General features: G+C 42.9%; 1 protein-coding gene across 1 annotated transcript; it reads left to right on the forward strand.

Annotated features, from left to right (window-relative positions):
- Positions 1-4,190: 4,190 nt before the first annotated feature.
- On the forward strand, positions 4,191-18,906 carry LOC119771418 (extensin-like). Its single transcript, XM_038267347.1, has 3 exons — positions 4,191-4,232; positions 4,452-4,573; positions 17,930-18,906. The coding sequence occupies exons 1-3, from the start codon at positions 4,191-4,193 to the stop codon at positions 18,540-18,542; spliced, it is 777 nt and encodes a 258-aa protein (XP_038123275.1). The 3' UTR covers positions 18,543-18,906.
- The last annotated feature ends 274 nt before the right edge of the window (positions 18,907-19,180 follow it).

The raw sequence follows: 19,180 nt of genomic DNA on the forward strand, positions 1-19,180 counted from the left end.
GAGAAAGTTATATAATTTGTCCTTCCTTTAGTAGGAAATGGTTCCCTATTGTTTCTGGAGTTCTGAAGTTCTTAGTGCTCAGCTTCTTCACACTTTGTATATCTTGTCCCTATTCCTCTGACTGTTGTCTTAGGCTACGTTCACACTGCAGCCTGAAGTGACCCAAATCCGATTTTTTTGCCACGATGCGACCTGGATCTGATCGTTTCATGGCAGTCTGAACAACACAGATCCGATTTTTTCCAATGCGACCCAGGCCACTTGGCTATGTGGTCCTGAATCTTATACGAATCTGATCTTTTCAAATGCGACCTGTGTCTGAATGGCCAGGTCGGATTCATCTGACCTGAACGTCATTAAAACCCGACAGTGGTCACTGTTATGCGTCTTGCTACGCAGAAGCGGCAAGAAAAACAACAACTATAGTAGATGATCATGCAGAGAGCAGTATTTATGTTTAACTATATTGAAAAGATTGTGTTTTTATGGTTTGAAAAGACTGCTAGATGTAAACACAGTGTACGCTGGCCTGTGATGTCATTGCGTCCTCTATTGCGCATGTGGCACAATTGCGTTGTATGACTGCAGTTCACACAGGGGATCACATACAAGTCACATATATTTGGAAATGTGAAAGGCAACGTAAAAAAAATGGATTTAGCAAAAAAATCAGAACTGAGCATCAAGGCCTGCTGTGTGAACGTAGCCTTACTATCAGCCACTCATCCCTCAGCTACTAGCCACACTCACCTGCCTTCACATCTTCCACTGTTATCTGCTGCAGTGCTTTGAAATTATCTTTTCAGTTTACCAAAAATGTTGTATTAATTTACCTTTGAGAACACTTAAAATAATTGTAATCCCTGAAACTTAACAAAAAAATATGATATTGCTCAATTATACTGTAGGATATTTTGAAGTGTGATTGCCGTGATTGATTTCTTTTTTTCTTTTTGTTTTTTTTAAGTTACATTATTTCACCCTCCTATGTTTGTTCTAATTGAACAGGTACTACTAAAAACTATCATAAGCAAACATGAACGGATGACTATTTCCGCAGAAAAACTTTAGGCACTTCTTTTTTTTTCTGTAACACGCCTTTTGCTGAAATGGCTTTTGTAAAATGATTGGTCATGTCTAATCCTAAAGCCTATGTTATGTGAAATACTAGTTGCATTTCACTGTTAGTTCTTGGTGCTTCTTTTGATTTAAGGTTTCTTTTGTTTTCTTAGCAGTTTCCCAAGACTGTAAATTATTCAAAGAATAATTATACTGAAGTAAAATTATATTGTGAAAACAACATGCATTTGGTTGTCATTTAGCAAACAACTGTTAAAGCTCTCTGCTAAAAGCCTTTCCTTTGTTTAGTTTCCTTTTATCACTCATCTTACTTTAATAATAGTGTCACATTAGATGATTCATTAATTTAGACACTGTTATGTAGTCTAGCCATCTTAAAATCCAGAACATCCACATACTGGCTTTTGTGATACATCTAACTCTGGAATTCAACATTTTAAAAGTTTCACTGTGATATTCATCAAGTATATAGATTTATTTAAAATTGCATTTTTGAAGGAAAACACACATTGGACTTTAAAGTCATTATTCAGTTTTTCAAAAGGACATATTTAAACTTGGTGGTGACATGATTGCATACAAAAAACAGGCTTGAAATGGCTAATTTTAGAATATTATGGGAAAAAATAGCCATCCAAACCAAATTGAGTCTGTGTAACAACTCGTTGTCTATAAACCTAAAAACTAGTTGTGCCTCAAGCTTAATACTTGGAAATTAGTCTTTGCATCAATTCAGAGGAGTTTTGGATCAGTTTCGTTGCAAATTTGTTTTCATTTAGCCACACTGGATCTTTCTTGGGTATGAATGGCCAGTGAAAGATCCCCCCACAATAATTAAATTGGATCCAAGTTAGTGTTTTGGATGGCTACTTGAAAAGTTTTGATTTCAGATTAAAGCTGTTTATTTTTCAGCTGCTCAGATAAGTGTTTTACAAACTTATAGTTTGTAAAACTATTCATCTTTAGGAATCTCTGGTAATCACCTGCGTTCACAGTGTTACGACATCCAGATCCTGAAGTAAACTATAATATACTGTATAATATACTGACTCCTATTGTACTGTAAGTAACATTTTTAAATATGCTGTTTGTTGTGCCAAGTGTATCTTTTTTTAGTAACGAGTCCATTTCAAAAGCTCCATGCACATAATGCAGCATGAGAATATCATTGGTGTAATATGTATATATTTTGTTAACCCTTGTATTTTCAGCGTGCTCTTAGCTGGCTTTTCATGTTTGTCCAGGATGTTTCTTATTCCCTTTCCAGAAAGTCTAACTAACCATTTTCAGCCTTACTTAACACTAGCTTTTCTCATCTTCTCTTGAACTTCTTTACGTCAAGACATGCTGTGCTTCTTTTTCAAATATTTTTTTTCAGACAGACAGGTTAAATTTAAGTGATTTGTTATTTTTACAGGACTGGCAGGCCAATAATATTAAACCTCAAATGTATCACAGCTAACACATTTTTAACAGCAAATAACTGAGATTAATTTTAACATTTTGATAAAGAAATAGTTGACAATCTTAGTGGCAGGGTTTGATAAGTCACTGTCTCTTTTGAAAACCATCCATCCATTTTCCGTCAGACTTCTCCCTGCTGGGGTGGCGAGGGGTGCTGGTTCCAGCTGTCAATGGGCGAAAGGTGGGGTTCACCCTGAACAGGTCGCCAGTCTATCGCAGGCCAGCACAGAGACAAACAGGACAAACAACCATTAACACACACACTCACACCTAAGGAGAAGTTGGAGAAGCCAATTAACCTAAGAGTCAGGTTTTTGGACTTTGGGAGGAAGCAGGAAAATAATACAGGCATGCAAAGGACCATGCAAACTCCATGCAGGAAGACCACAGGCCAGGAATCAAACCTGGAGCTTCCTTGCTGCAAGGCAGCTGTGCTATCCACTGCAGCCCTCTTTTGAAAACGATTTTTTTTTTGTCGCTATTATTAGTCAGAAAAAAAGAGAAAGAGAGAAAAAGAGAATAAAAGAGAAAAACAAATCCTAAAATTGGTTTTAAAAGGACATCTGCAAATATAATATAGGCTCAATGTAAGAAATTTATTATAATTGATTATAACCCTAGGGGGCAAAAGGAGACATAATGTTTGTGGTCCGTTATGTTTTAACATAAAGACCATGTTGGTTTTAATAGCTTTTACTTTATATTCCACCCTTACCTCAAGTTAAATACTCACCTAAAAACTACAATTTATTGTCGTACTGGTTGATAACATGTAATTGTGAAAAAACAAACACTCAGACATACTTTAATAATCCCAGACAGAAATTACTTTTGTTACACGCTCCAGATATACAAACATTTTTATATATAAATATACAACAAACCACACATTATAATATAAATATTTAATAAATAATATAAATATTTATATTATTTAAGGTAATATACCTTTTTGCAGCATTCTTTGAATGTGAGTATAAAATTCATGTTTTTTTGTGCAAAACAAATATCTATTTTCAACAAAAAAAACACATTCTAAGTAGATCGCTAAAATATCACAATCCATCAAGAAAACACAGAAATTTGCAATGCCATAGAATAATAAATTAATAAGAAAAACTGCCAGGCCCTGTAAAATGCAAACATAAAAGTAACTGGAAACCAAAAGCTAAAACAGGCTATTCCAGCAGATTTGGTCCTTTTTAATATGCCATTCTATGATAAGTAAGGGGAAGTGTGGAACATTTCCTTGCTCATAAATTATAATCTAGTTGACAGCTGCACAGCAACACGGCAATGATGTGAATCTGCTTGGTCTCGGAATATTTTCATAGCAAATGAAACAGTATTACTCAGACATTAGACAGCAGTTTGTGGGCAATGCTTTATTAAAATCCTCCCAAATGTGATAAAAATTCTTGGAAGGAGAGAAGTGACAATATATTCCAAGTTAGAGCAAATGGTTCTTTTATTATTCATCTTGAAAGTGAGATCTTTTATTAAAATTATTTTTGCATCTTGTATTTTTTCATCCGTCATTGTTTCATACATGATTTGATTAAAAGTGTGCTGCCGCTTCTGGAATACTAGTGCCACAATGTTGGTGGCAGATTTGGTAGATTGAACTATCCCCACCCCCAGCCTAAATGGCTCTCCACCTGCACTCCCGGTTCACCGTCAGCCGTCCAGTATGCTGGATTGTCCTTGGTATGGAATAGAAAGTCATGACTTTGCCTCAAATGCTGCTGTTCTCTGCTCTGATGGGGTGTGGCACCTTTATAGTCTGTATATAGCTATGTTTTTTGGTGTGTAAAAAAAAAAAAAAAAGATTCTCTATCACCTAGCACATGCCTAACACACCAGGTATCTGTGGACTTCAACCCCCCACCTCTTATTTTTTTTGTCAGGTGTTCTCCACCTTCAGTAAGCCTTTGTTTCTGAATCCCTCTCTGCCCTCCAAACACTCTTCTCCCCTCGATTTTCCCTCTCTCATGCTGTCACCTGCCTTCACCACCTACACAGCAGGCAGGTGCACATAGCAGCTTCAAGATAACACTGTAGCCCAGACAGTCAGACACCTCATTTATCAGCTCATACTCTTGTTATTCACTGTAGAGTCATAAGGCAGTCCTACCACATACCTCTTGATCTGCCCACATTAGAAATTAGAAAGTGAAATCCATCACTACAACTCAACTAACAACAACTGTAATAGGTTTCAGGCTTATAGAAAATTGTTATGTTTAAATGAAAAGAGACATTTTTGTTCAGCTGCATATTGTGAATATATAGTATTTGAAACTGAAGTCAAGAAACCCCAGCGGTTTATTTATCCCTTCACTTTTTTCCAAAGAATAATGTGTTTCAATGTAATGAAACTCACCTTCTCAGAACTCTTTTGATATTAAAATAAAGCAGATTACATGGTTCAGTAATCAGAGAGACAAGGAGAGGCGATGTGTTCATTGTAAGATGCAAATGTTGTGACTTTAGAAGTCACACTGTCGTACTTTAATCTTAAAGACCACAGTCGGTTTGAAAACAACCATTGTCTTGATTTTTTTTCAGTAATGAAGCTAGATGACAGTATAACAGGTTGCTTATTCCTTTGCACGTGTCAGACAAATCTCCTAGTCATTTTTCTGGAACTAAAAAGCTGTCTGCTGCAGGTTTCTACATTCACGGCTTGATTTCCTATTATGCATGCCACAACAGTCTGATATAAACCAATTTACAGTAATGCTATACTTAAAATGGTAAACCACTGTTTCTCCAATGGGATTAAAACCATAATGGATTTACGTTTTTGATATTTGATCTTACTGCTTAAAAACTTTTCCACTTTTCAACAAAAAACAGCAATCCTCAATCACAAAATTGCATAGTTCTATGTAAAAAAAAAAACAGCTAGTTAATAAGTTCAGAAATTACTCTTGTAAGAGCGCAAGATATATTTTAACATAGAACATTACTCATTTTGCTTTTTCATTCTTTTGAAAATTTAAATGTCACTATTTTACTAATTAGGCCTTTGCAGAATAGTGACCCTTTATTTAGATTCACTATTCAAGACGTTTTCTCTGTCTCTCCTTCTCTATGGATGATGAAGCGAATATTAACTTTGCATTAATATCATGGTCAAATGATTATAATCCGACATCACAGAGCTCAGCTTCTGTTTCTTCTTGTGCAAACATCCATGTGCGAAGTTCACTCAAAGATGGTAAGATAATGAACACAACTCTGTAAATAACCAGGACCGTCTTAATGCATTTTAAACTAATTAATAAAGTAGAAGTGTTCTGTTTGAGCTGGAAGGTGAAGATTGATTTATGCTTGACTAGTCGGACATGTTCAATTACTTAATTTTAGCGTCCACGCCCCTATATGTGGCATCCCCGTGGACAGATTTTAAGCACCACACATCTTCATGATAATCTCATATCATGAAGATATTAGTTTGTTTAATCTGACTTTTTATTTGCATTTTACCTGAGAGGCAAACACTGCATCCTAACAACAAGAAATTATTGGGGGGAATTCAGGTGTTTTGGGATATTTATCTACCCTATCCAATATTTTCTTGATTGCAGTTGAGTAGTTTCAAACAGCTGCACATCCTTTGGAAAATATGTTTTTTTTCCTATCTTCATAGTTGATAAATAACAATTAAAATAAAAAGAAATAAATGAGATATTTACTCTTAAAAACACTGATTTAAGGTAGATTTATGAAAAAACTAAATGTAAGATATTCAAATGTAACGGCTAAGAAGCAATAATTGTTGTGTGGCATGGACTGCACCTTCTACTGTATGTCAGGATGGCATGTTCTGTCTATGTATGTGTGTTTTTTCTTATAAATAGATTTATTAAAGTTATTCTAACAGCCCTGTGACATGCATGTCAAACTAATTGATGAGTGGTCATGGCTATCTGCCTCGTTATTTTCTTCAAAATAGCTGTTATATCTCCATATTTACAAAAGCTATTTTAAAAGAAATTTAACAAATGTACAATTCCCCAATTGTTTGCCATTTTTAGAAAATCAGCAATCCTATTCTACAGCACTCTCCATGGATATTTCCATAAAGAAAATAATGTGCCGAAAACGTTACTTTGACTATCAATCACTGTGGTACTGTTATTAAATGCAGCACTACCCGAGTTAGAATTGAAATATATATTCTAAATATACTTCTAAGTTGCTCGATACGTCTTTTACTTACTTAGCGTTTAGAGTAATGGAGTTGGGTAATAGAAAGTAACAGCTTTATTTTTTAGCAACATTAGTAACAATTGAATGCATCAGGTCACTATAACTCGATCAATTAAAGCTACAGTTCATACAGACAAACTCTTCTACATGAGAGAGCTTGTTTTTTTTGTGGAAATGCTGAGACAGGAATAAAAGACGTTGAACGTCTGAGAAGGTATAGGTTGATGGGTCTTCACCACATAGACCAACGGCAATGTAAAGGAAAAGAGGCCCTTAAATTCAGTGATAATCTTACTAAACTACAAGCATGGACCATTTCTTATACTCTCTGAAATAAAATGTACAGTGTTCCTGTGATCTGCACATGTCATGATCACTGCCCTAATAGCTGACCTAATTGTTCATTTCACTCACCTGCCTAACTCTGCCTGGTTACTAATTATCACTCATTCACCTGCTCAAGCTGCTTTATATATATTTCAGCCCTGATATCAAGGCCAGAGCATTGTTGCTGAGTTTGACTTTAGTTCATGTTCTTGTTCTCAGAGGCCAGTGTTCACAGAGGTTTTTGGTTGTGTTCCTGACTGTAGTCAAGTTTTAAGGTTCCATAGTTTTCCAGATCCTGCTTTGTTCTGCTTCTTAACTATTGAGCTTTCCTGTTCCCATCTGAACGCTCTGCCTGAACTCCTGAAACCATGGATCTGTCTGTTCCTGTCACAGGTGTAAGTTTCTGAAGGACTGGTGGGGACAGTCACCACCAATAATTTCTGCTTTTTTTCCCCTTTCCGCTCATTTACTTTAGCCAAACGTAACAGAGTTGGGTCCAGCTGTCTGTGTTCAGAGAGTTTTCAATCCGTGTTTTTATTCCCCTCTCTCCCGCTGCTCTGGTGTCGCGAATCTCGGTGTAATATCATTGGATCTGTCCCTTTGAGACATCTGATTTGCGGTCGCATCTCACTTTCACCAGAAAGTTTACAAGAAAAAAAAAATGCTACGCTATATTTAAAATGCAGCATATCCATATTTCTCAGAATGGATGGGGTACCTAATAAAGTGGCCGGTGAGTGTACATATATATATATATATATATATATATATATACATATAATTTTTTTTCAAAATCACAATAGAGATAATATTGACATGTTGCCCAATCACTGACACTGTGGTTTAACATTTCACTCAGTTCTCTCATTTTAGGCAGGATGAGCCAATGCACTGCCAACGATGAGCAGCTCGAGCCATCCAGAGTGTCCCTGATGGACGCTAACAGAAGACAAACAGGGAACAAACAGACAGCAAACAATGATCTGGCCCCGATAGCTGGAACTGAGCCCAATATAAGGGAAACCGGCAGGTGGATGAGATGAGTTACAATTAGGAGCTGGACAGAGTTAAGCAGGTGAAAGGCATGAGTAATTAAGGCGAGCTATCAGGGCAGATCATGACAGTTTAACATTTTAAAGCCAAGTGTATCATATTTGGTAAATGAGTTTTTGAGACCTCTGCTTTATCTGTGTGATAGTTTTGCTCTAGAAAACCCAGACTTACACAATCAGACACATGTAGTGAACAGAAAATGTATAAAATATTACACAGAAATGCCTAATGTATCAAAATTGATGCAAATAAATGATCTAATTTAAATTATGCAAAATGTCTGTTTTTTTTCTCTTTCATTTGTCAGAAAGTTCAATGATAAAATGTTAAATCTATTATTTCATGGTCCAGACTTTAAATGCTTAATTTTACAGTGTTTCATGGTCTTATTGTTTTTATTCACTTGTTAAAATGGTGGTAAATTGGTGGATTTTGTTTTAGATATTCAGTGCAGTTCATTGATGTATATTAATAATTTTTTTCTTATTTCAAAATTTAACTTTTACACTGCAAAAAATCTAAATCTAGATAAGTAATTTTTTCTTAAAATAAGTGCATTTGTTCTTGAATTGAGGAGGTAAAAGATACATTTTGCCAATGGAACAAGACAATTTACACTTTAAATAAGAAAACACTATTGCATTGTCTTATTTCAAGTGCATATTATCTAATTATCTGATTTCAAGAGTGAAATTACTCATTCCATTGGCAAACTATCTCATTTACCTACTCAAAGTAAGTGTGAACACACTTTTTTAAAGAAATTTTTACTTATTTCTAGATAGTTTTTGCAGTGTAGTTATACCTAATGTAACAATAATAACAAGTAATTCCATATTTTCTTTTCCAAGTAGTCACTATAGAAGTTAGTAACTCAGCTAATGTTAAAGAAACTTGTAAGTCTAAGTAGTTACCTTTTTAAAGTAATGTTCCCAATCCTGCTTATTTTCAACTTGAATGTTTTTTGTAAAATTATGTCATCTCAAGCAATATTCTTATATGGAAAATATGGCAAAAAAAAAAAAAATAAGTAAATAAATAAACAAACAAAAAAAACATTGCAGGCAGATTCTCACTCGTTTTTGTAACTATGTTAAGCCAGGCCAAAAAACGGGGTCTGATATTGCTAAATTTAAAAAAGCTGATTCATTTACAAAGAAAATACGGAAGGGCTGAGAAATGTTCTGATCAGTGAAATATTTTTCCCACTGCTGTCATTGTTCTATTTTTACTAAAGGTGCTGTACCTGATTCTTTCCAGTTTTGAATGATGAGCAAGTAGAACAGTTTAGTTTGAATTGTTAGTTCAAACTTTTAACAAGTCGCCTTTTATTGTGAGCAGAGAAAGGCACACCTGTGCACTAATCATGATGTCTAATCAGCATCTTGATGGCACAACTTTGAGGTGGATTATCTCAGCACATTGGCAGTGCTCACTTTCACAGATTTAGACTAGGTTGTCAACAATATTTGAGGGAAATGGTGATATTGTGTATGCAAAAGAAGTTTTAGAGCTTTGAGTTCATCTCATAAAGAACAGGAGCAAAACCAAAAGTGTTTTTTATTCATTATTTTTTACGTTTGCTATTTTTGAGTGTAAATTACTGTGTTTGAAACATTTACTTTAAATAAATTCAACATGTTTAAGTCCATATGGATTTAATGTGGTCTTTAAAAACAACTCAGCGAACAGGACATGAGTTTTTTTGTTTTGGGTTTGTTTAAAGTTATAGAGGACGATCTTTTATTTCCGGGGTGGATCATCTTAATAAGTGGTCCACGTAATTGTTAATCACTTTGGTAATATGTTTACATGAGGCCATCCTACGTGCTAGTCCCCTTAGCTATCTTGTCTGCGCATGCGCACTTTCAGGCATGTATCTGTGGTGTGCTATAGTTTCAGACATTCATTGAAGCTCATTGAACCTTTCTTACTGCGGTTCTTTCAAAATGGCAGAGGGTTGTAAGAGAAAAAGTGTCTACGAAGTGTATGAAAAGAGAAGAAAGGCCTCAGAAGAGGCAGATATACCCCGGGATGCTTTATGCAGAGAGCTCTCCTCGCAAAGCATCATGGGATTTGCTGTCACAGCGGCCCGCTGTTGCCACCTGACAGGGGTGACTAACAGCAAAGATAGCACAGGCAGTGGAGGAGGAGTTACATGAACTACAGAGCAAAAAGCTCTGATCATCTGTCTGAATGGTAAGTTAACTGAGTTTACTATAAAGTCGGCTATATAGTCCCCGTTCTATATAGTGATTGAGGGATTTAGTGATTAGGGTTGCTGTTCGGGCACAGTAAGCTTGTATGAGCTATGAGGACAGCAACTTTTAAATAGTGCGTGCATGAAAAGAAATGGGCTCATGCATGCAATCGCACACACATTTTTTTAAAGTGGAGAAGGTGGGTCTTTAAGAAAAGTTGTGAAAATCCTACACAATACTTTTAATATGCAGAGAGATGCATGTTGTTTTTATAATACACAAAGAACTGCTAAAATTATGTTCAGATAACACATAAATACATGAATTAATTCCCCGGGCAAAAAAGGAATTACTTTAGGGTTAGGATTCATTTGGTGATAACAACCTACTGACCCTACTAGTAGATTGGAGGCGCAATCTAGGGTCATTCATGGGGCAGAAAACTGCTAATAATGGCCATTTAATGGGGTGATAATATTGGAAGTTGCTGTGATAATACAGAAATCTCGCAATGAAAGTCATGAAAAGACACCTGTGTGGGAAGACTACAGTCATATTCGAGTTCAGATTCAGTCCGAGGCAGTCACGCAAAGCTCTCCTTTTCGAGTAGTTTGGTCAGAGATTAACCCGAGGTTTGTTCCTTTCTCAGTCATTTTTGCATTTAATATCTCTCTTCCTCTGTCTTGAACCTTTTACGCTGTTTTTTAGTATATGTATACTTTCCCTTCATTGGCCGCCATGCTTCTCTGTTTACATGACATGCCGTGCACATGCATGAAAAAAACCCAAAACACTCCTTGATTGGAAACACTCCTAGTGGCTGATTGGAAACCAGTAGCTCAACAGAATAAACCCCATTTACAGAGAAAACTGTAATGCAAAAGTTAGAAGCCCACAATCAAAATTCCTGGACTCCATATGTGCAATCAGTGAGTAATTTATTTTAATAAAATCTCCTCTTCTGCAACACAACAGACCATGTAAAAAGTATTTGAGCAAAAGAGAGATAAAAATAGAATTAGGTAAAATTACTTTAAACCACCACAACAAAAATGTAAACGTTATAACAGAAATGTATGGCATGTTCTATCTGATTTGATTAATCAATGATGTGCTTTAAATTGATGCACAGCAGCATGCACACCAGGGATCTTGGGCTTTAATGATGGCATGTAGTGTGCAGGGGCGGGGTGTGAGCAATACATAAAGAAACTGATTGACACTACTGAGACATCCCCCCTGCCACTGATTGTTTTTTTTTGTTTGTTTTTTTTTTTTACTAACACAGAGAGGTGAATATCTGCAGTTAGGCCACTCAAAGGAGCAAGAAAAGCTATATTCTTATAAAGATTATCTCATAGTCTGCTGTCAGGACATACTGAGGCTTTTAAAGGAGTAACAACATTGCATTTTAATTATACAAACTATATGAAATTTGTTGCAAATTAATGCTCAATTATATTTAGGAGAAAAATAAATAATTTGGCCTTGATTAAGCAGGGATGGGCTGTCTGCCAAGGTAAAGCATGCCGTCCCCCTTTTTTTTCCACAGAGCTGCAAAATGTAGCTTTAAACCACATCACCTTAAACTGAAGGAGGCTATGGCTACTGGTGACTTTCTATATATTTGTGTCTCACTGAAAATATTTCTTACAAGCAAAATTGTCACTTTCCTATATGTATGAAAAAAGGTGTTGAAGGTTCTTTTTATCATTCAGCTCACTGGTATAACAACACAGGACGTGAAAGTAAGGGTGAGAGCAGGGGTGTAATGCTCTCACATCACTCCATCACAAAAATACATTAGCTTCTGTAGAAATCAGTTAGAATCTTAGTCTGTACTGTATATGTTAAACCCTTGCTCGATTTCATTTACTGTTCTTAAATAAAAGTATTGGTGCAGACAAAAAAAAACAAACAAAAAAAACTTCTGCCATAGAGGTTCAAGGTGTTTTCCTGACATGTGCTTTGCTGGTGTTTAAGCAGGGTTAACAGCTAGAGAAGCACAGAGAGACAGTCTGGCTTTCACTGTGTAAGAGTGTAAATATCCCCTTATACACAGAGCGGATAAGAAACATCGATCTATAAGTCCTCTCACAATAATCTACTCCCTAAGCAATGCATGGTTTACATTGGATATCTGCTTTGGGTAGGTTATATAAATTATTGACACCCAAGCTATTATTTTAAACAATTGTATACAGTTAAATCTTAATTTCAATTTTATTGAAATTAATCCTTCAGAATTTTTGATAACAAGAGCTTATTATTTCATCTGCAGAAGCCTACTCAAGGCTCCATGTACCTTTATTTAGTATAAATCCTAATGACTTTTTAATGGCTAGAGGCACTGACAGATAGGGATATTAAAGCAAGACTTCTGTCTTCTTTGAACAACTCAAATATCAAACATTGCATTGTACTTTGTGTATGTGGTTTTATGAGCCTTTGAACTGTTCTATTTTTTTTTTTCACAAGAATATCCCTTGTGGGAATCTTTCTCCTATCACATTTCATGTGCAAAAAAAAAAAAAAAGACATCCGTAGCTCTGTAAAGAATGGCATATTGCAAAAATAATAGCAGTTTATTTATTTATTTATTTATTTTTTTTTTACAGTGTCCTGTCTGGCAAGGTGGCAATAAGAATAATTGTCTTGATGCCAAAAGGAGCCCAACAGATTTTACTTTCACAAGTGTAGCGGTATCGCAATTGCCATACCGCTCCACTTGTTTCATGTATATAAATTGCTTTATTATAATTATGCAGGGAGTTTTACAGTTCATATGGACACTGCAATGTAAGTAGAGCAGAAAAACAGAAGAAGAAGAAGGAAAAAGAAAAAGAAAAAAACAGGACAAAAGATGAAAGAAAGAGGAGATAGGAAGGAGACAATGACAAAACATTTTCAGTCTGCTTCAACACCTGTAATGAGATGGAGAAAAAAAAAAAGAAAAAAAGAAAAAAGAACAGCACAACCAAAAAACATGGTACGAGATATACAATAAAGCAAACACCTTGAAACTATCACTAAAGTAATATTATTAAGTCTGACATGTACTCTGTGTTACCTGAAGATATGAATGTGGGGTTTCTGTTTGGAAGTGAATCTCTAAGTACCTGAAGCCTAGCACCTGTAGTTGTTTGTGAGGGTGAACTTGTGCATGTAAAGTTTTAACCATAGAAAAAAATGCTCAATATTGGTTGTGGAGAGCCGGAGAGGCACACCCCCCAGAGCACTGAGTCCAGCGCCGGGAGACCCAAAGCCCCAGGCGCCCAAGGGGACCCCAGAAGCGAAGGCACCAAGGCGGGGCCAGCCCCGGAAATCAGACCCCACCAAGGCAGGAGGAGAGACAGCCACGAGGAAGCCCCCCAGCCACCGCCATGCCGGCGCCCCGGGGAGCCGCGGGGACGAGTCCGCGGGCCCCGCCGGCAGCCGGCCACCCCGAAGTAGGGCCGGGCGCCGAACACCAGCCCCCCCACGGCGCCGACCGAAACGCCCCAGCCCCACAGAGCACCGAAACACGCCCCGCCCCCCCGCACCAAGCCCCGGCGACCGGCCGCAACACCCACCGCGACCGCACCACCCAGGAAAACACTAAGACGGCCCCGCCCCCGGCCGGGGCCCATGCGCATCCGCCGCGAACCGGCCACGAGCGCCGCGGGACCCCCCCCAAAACGCCCCCCCCGGCCATAAGCGCAGCCCCACCCCACCAAGACCGATGCCAACAGCGCGCTACGAAACACACCGCGCACAGAATCAGCCCGAGAGCAGAAAAGCCGCCCGGCGCAAAACCGCAAGAGGAGCAGACCGCAGCCGGCGCAACCACCCCCCCCAGCAGCCCGAGGGGCAGCACAAAGCCAGAGCGGAGCGAACCGCGCCGCCCCCCCCACCGGACGATGCCAAAGCAGCCCAGCCACGTCCGCCACCCCCCCCGCAGCCCGCACCAGGCCCCGACACGCGGCCAGAGCAGCTCCGCCGCCCCGGCCCCCCACCACGCGCCGGTCATAGCCACCCCAGGCCCACACCCGCCCCGCAGCCCCACCCGCCGCGATCAGTGGGAACAGAGCAGCCCCGCCATGCCTCCAGGAGGGAAAACCCACCCGAATACCCAGCCAGCGCAGCCAGCCCGCCCAGACCGGCCCCCCAACACTACCCCCGCCGGAGCCGCCCGGACCCCCACACACCAGCGGCGCGCCGCCAGCAGGACCCCCACCCAGCAGGCCCGCCTGCCCCCCGCGAAAACAGACATGCCAAACCCCCCAAAGAAAAAAAGAGAAGAAAAAAAAAAAAAAAAAAAAAGGGGCCCCCACAATGCGACAGCGGACACCAGACACCGACCCGCCCGCAACCGCTCCCCCCCACCGAGGAAGAGAAAAAAAAAAAAAAAAAATAAATAAATAAATAAATAGGTAAATAAATAAATTAATTAATAATTACAATTAAAATAAATAGGCAAGAGGAGAAGTGCGAGCGGAAAAACCGGAGCCCAAAACAGGACCCAAGACCCGCACCCCACCATGCCGCGCAGCTCCCCCCCTCCCCGAACCGATACCACAGAACCGGCATAGGAAAGAAACACCGCCCAGGAACCGGCATCGTAGCGAAGGCACCGGCACCGACCCCGAAAATCCCCGAACAACACCCAGCCCCACCCCGAAGCGGATCCAGTCCCAGGCCCCAGGGATCCGAGGCCCCAAGGGCACCCCACCCCCAGACAGGAGCCCCAGCAAAGCCCCGGCCGGCCGGGGCCAGTGGAGAGGCCGCCAGGAATGGGCCAGCAGTCCCCCGGGCATCCACCCCCAGCTCCACCAGTGCACCGGTGAGCCCCGACGCCAGCCAGCGGAGGGAGAGCAGGACGGGGGGGAATGGGCTCCGCACTTAGCGGAGACTTGAGATGTATTTGGGAGAGGGTGCGGTTGAGACCCCAACCTGGGAAAGAAAAAAAAAAAAAAAAAAAAAAAAAAAAAAAAAAAAACACACCAACACAAACATGCCTTCCCACCCAAATGCCCCCACACGTACCACAGGAAAAAAAAAAAAAAAAAAAAAAAAAAAAAAAAAAAAATTGAATAAAATAATAATAATAATAAATAAAGAAAATAACAACGCAGACACACATTCACACATAACACTCACATCCAATAATACCAGGACCAAAAACCCGGTGACACCGGTGGTCGGTCCCGGGACTATCGGATGACCCCATAAGTGAACCTAAAATCCGGATGTGAGGGGAGGGGAGCGGCGACACCGCCACACCAACCCATCTCTTTCCTGCTTCAAGCCCGGCCCCCCACCCCGCACACGGACCGGACCACCCCCCGCAAGAGCCCCCCCCGGGACCGGGGCCCACCCATCCCGCGCCGGCCACCCAACCAGAAACCGCCCCCCCCCCCCGAAAAAAAAAAAAAAAAAAAAAAAAAAAAAAAAAAAAACCTTCAACCAGGCACTTCATGCCCCTCCATCCAACCTTCTTTGGGGAGAGCAGAGGTGACAGCCCCGCCACCAGCAGGCCACCTAGGCCCCGCAGCCAGCCCCAGCCAAAACCACGGACCAGGTGGCCCGCTCTTCCTCCAGGCCCCAGACTCCAGGCGGCAGCCGGAGAACAGGGGTGTGAGAAGACCCCGATCCTCACTGCGCCCGCTCGAATGTGGTGTTGTTGCGTGTTGCTCTCAGATGCAATTAAAACTGGGAGTACCAAGAGGGGGTGTCCGGCACACTCCACCCCCCCTCCAGGAGATAGACGGTGCCAGCACACCCTCCCCCTTCGACAACCCTCAACCCTCAATGTCTAGATGCGAGATGGGATGGAGGAGGCCGACCGTGGTGAGGCCCATAAAATAAGCCCCCCCCCGGTGGCCCAGACCCCCACCCCCCGAAAATTACATAGATGTGTGTTGTGAAAATGATGTAGATGGAAGTGTCTAAAATGCAAAATAAAATTGGGGTGGGGGACGTCATCAGAAGGTGTGGCCCTCCAGTAACGACCCCCTCCCCAAAAACCTACATGTGTGGCCGAGTGATGGAGCAGGCAGAGGGAGGATTTCGGGGATGGGGAGCAAAGGACTGGGGTGCCTGCTGCACTCCCAGGGAGCCAGCTCCCCCGCTGACTCCAATAGGCACCCCCGTTCCCCGAGAGCCCCCCCAGAGAAGGGGGCCCCACCAGTTTCACCACCATAGCTCGGGGGCACGGGACCGGCAGCAGGACCCACCAGCCAGCCGGGCACGGAGCCGACTCCACCACCCCCCCCCCGTCCTGTCCATCCAAAAAAATAATAATAATAAAAAAAATAAATAAATAAATAAGTAGATAAATAAATAAAATTAAAATAAATACATAAATAAATAAATTAAATAACAAAAAATAATAATAATAAAAAAAAATTATAAATAAATAAATAAATAAATAAATAAAAAAATATAAAAGGAAGATAAGAAAAAAAAAAAAAAAAAAAAAAAAAAATTATAATAATAATAAATAAATAAATGAATAAGGGAAGGGACAATCCCAGCCGGCCAGCCAACGCGCAACACGCAGAGCCCCCACCCCGGACGAAGCCCCACCAGGGGGCAGCACGGACCAGGACCAAGACAGGGAGCCAGACCCAAAGCCCTTCAAAGATCTTCTTCCCTCTATCACCACCCCCCCCCCCCCCCTCCGGAGATGTAATCCCTCCCCTACAATAACAATCAAGCTACTCACCACACAAGCGACAGAAGACATCCAGGGAGATCATACCTACTCCCCCTCCCTCCCCTTCCCCCACTTACAGAGTGCAAACCCGTGAGGGGGTAAGCACTTGCCATAGGTGTTAATGTCCATGCCCCCCCCAGCCCAGCAGGCCCCGAGGCACCCCGGCACACCAGAGGCCGTGGCAGCAGGGACAGACAGCCAGGCGTACACCGGCCCAGAACCCAAGCAGCACTCCCCACAGAACCCGAACCCCCGAACCCCCACCGGGGACCCCGCCCAAGGGCAATGCGCCCCAGGGATCCCAGGCCCAAGGAGCCACCCCAGACCCACCCCGCAGTAGGGCCGGGCAATGCCCAAAAACCCCCGGCACCGGCGCCAGCACCCCCACCCCGACCCCGGCCCCCGAACGACTCCCCCCAACACCGGTCCCACAGCACCAATCCGAAGAAGAAGAAAGCCACACAACACAGCTAAGCGCAAATCCCGAGCCCCACTCCAAGCCCCGATCCCCCCGCCCACACACCCCCTCCTACACAAAAAACAAACAAAAACAAAAACAAAAAAATTATAATATTCTCCCCCTCACCGGAGAAGAACGGCCGCAAACAAGCCAGTGCCCAACACCCACCGCCACACCACGAGGACCCCTCCACCCAGATGCTCCTCCCCAGAAAAGTCAACATGCCTGCCCTCCCAGGAGACAGGCAAGCCCGCCGAACAGGAATCCCCCCCGGCAGCGCACCGCCGGCATGCGGGGGCCCGAGCAGCCCCAACAGAAACAACACCGGAAGGCCGACAAGGACGAACCGACGGCACCAACCAAGCCCCCAGGCGGACTCCCCCACCCAAAAACACAACGAAACCACCCCGCCCCCACCGACCACAGCAAACACAGCCGCAAGGCAAAGCAAAGGACAGAGCAGCCCCACCCGGCGCACGCCAGAGAGCCAGAGCAGCAAGGCCGCCCCAGCCGCCAGAAGCCGGCACAAGCAGCAAAAAGAAAGCAGCAGACGCGACCCCACCACCCCCGCCGCGCCCGGCGCGAAAGCAGCACGACCCACCCCGCTCCGGCCCCGCACCGCCCACAGGCCGCCGAGAGGAGGACGGCCACGCCGGCCACGGCCCGTCCCCCCCCCGCCGCCCAACACCGAGCAACCCTCCACTCCCAAGCCGCGCACGATGCACCGCACCACGCGCCACCGGCACCCGCCCCAACAGAGCGAAGCCACACCCCGACCCGGGGGCACTCCAAAGGGACCCCCGACGCCCGCAACCCGCCCACAACAGACACACACGAACCCCGGCCACAGGCGCGACCACCCACGCCCCCCCCGGACGACGCAACCACGGCAAGCACCACGGCCAACCACCGAAACCCGGCACCGGAAGACGAGGCACGCCCCGACGCCCCGCAGAGCAGAAGCACCCCGGCCAGCACCACAAAAGAACCGATGCCCGGCGCCCAGCCCCACCCAGCAGCAGCACAGCCACCAGGCCAGTAGCCCACGTCCGCCACCACGGAACCCCCCAAGAGCACCGCACGCGGCCGCCGCAGGACCCCCCCGCGGCGCCCCAGACCCCGCCCCGACGGGGGCAACAGTCCCCCGGGCCAGACCCGCCAGGCACCCCGCTCCGAGCACCCCCCCGAGCCCCCAGGACCCAAGGACCCCCGAACTAGCCCCCGCGCCCCACAAGACGCACCCCATAGCCCCCCACTACACTAAGTGATGGAGCCGATCAAGGGAGCCCAGAGAGATCGGTCTGATGGGGATGCAGATGCTGTCTCAAGATTAATATGATCCAACAACAGATCTCTGTACTGATTGATGTTGAGTTTATCCTTACTCTTCCAATTCATGAGGATAGTTTTCTTTGCGATACATAATGCAGTGAATGCCAAGCAAACCGATTTTTTTTCCCATAGAGCTTCCCTCAAAGTCACCCAGCAAGCAAACTGAAGGGGAAATTAGGATTTTACAACCCAGGCACAGTGATAGATCCTTACATACCTGTACCCAGAATCTCTGAACCGGCGTGCATAACCATAGCGCGTGAAAATAATTATCAGGTCGATTGCCTGTGCACTGTGGACAGATGTTAGATTGCGCAAAACCCATCTTGAATAATCTTTGACCTGTAT

This window comes from Cyprinodon tularosa, unplaced genomic scaffold (assembly GCF_016077235.1).
Source record: "Cyprinodon tularosa strain WSP-4 unplaced genomic scaffold, ASM1607723v1 ctg670, whole genome shotgun sequence".
In the NCBI taxonomy this organism is placed as follows: domain Eukaryota; kingdom Metazoa; phylum Chordata; class Actinopteri; order Cyprinodontiformes; family Cyprinodontidae; genus Cyprinodon; species Cyprinodon tularosa.

What these genes read in the sequence shown, in the direction of transcription:
- LOC119771418 (XM_038267347.1), top strand. Translation starts at nt 4,191, where the DNA reads ATGGCTCTCCACCTGCACTCCCGGTTCACCGTCAGCCGTCCA. An exon ending in GGTTCACCGTCAGCCGTCCA is followed by an intron (nt 4,233 to 4,451) that starts GTATGCTGGATT and finishes TTTTTTTGTCAG; the next exon opens with GTGTTCTCCACCTTCAGTAA. An exon ending in ACCACCTACACAGCAGGCAG is followed by an intron (nt 4,574 to 17,929) that starts GTGCACATAGCA and finishes CGACCACAGCAA; the next exon opens with ACACAGCCGCAAGGCAAAGC.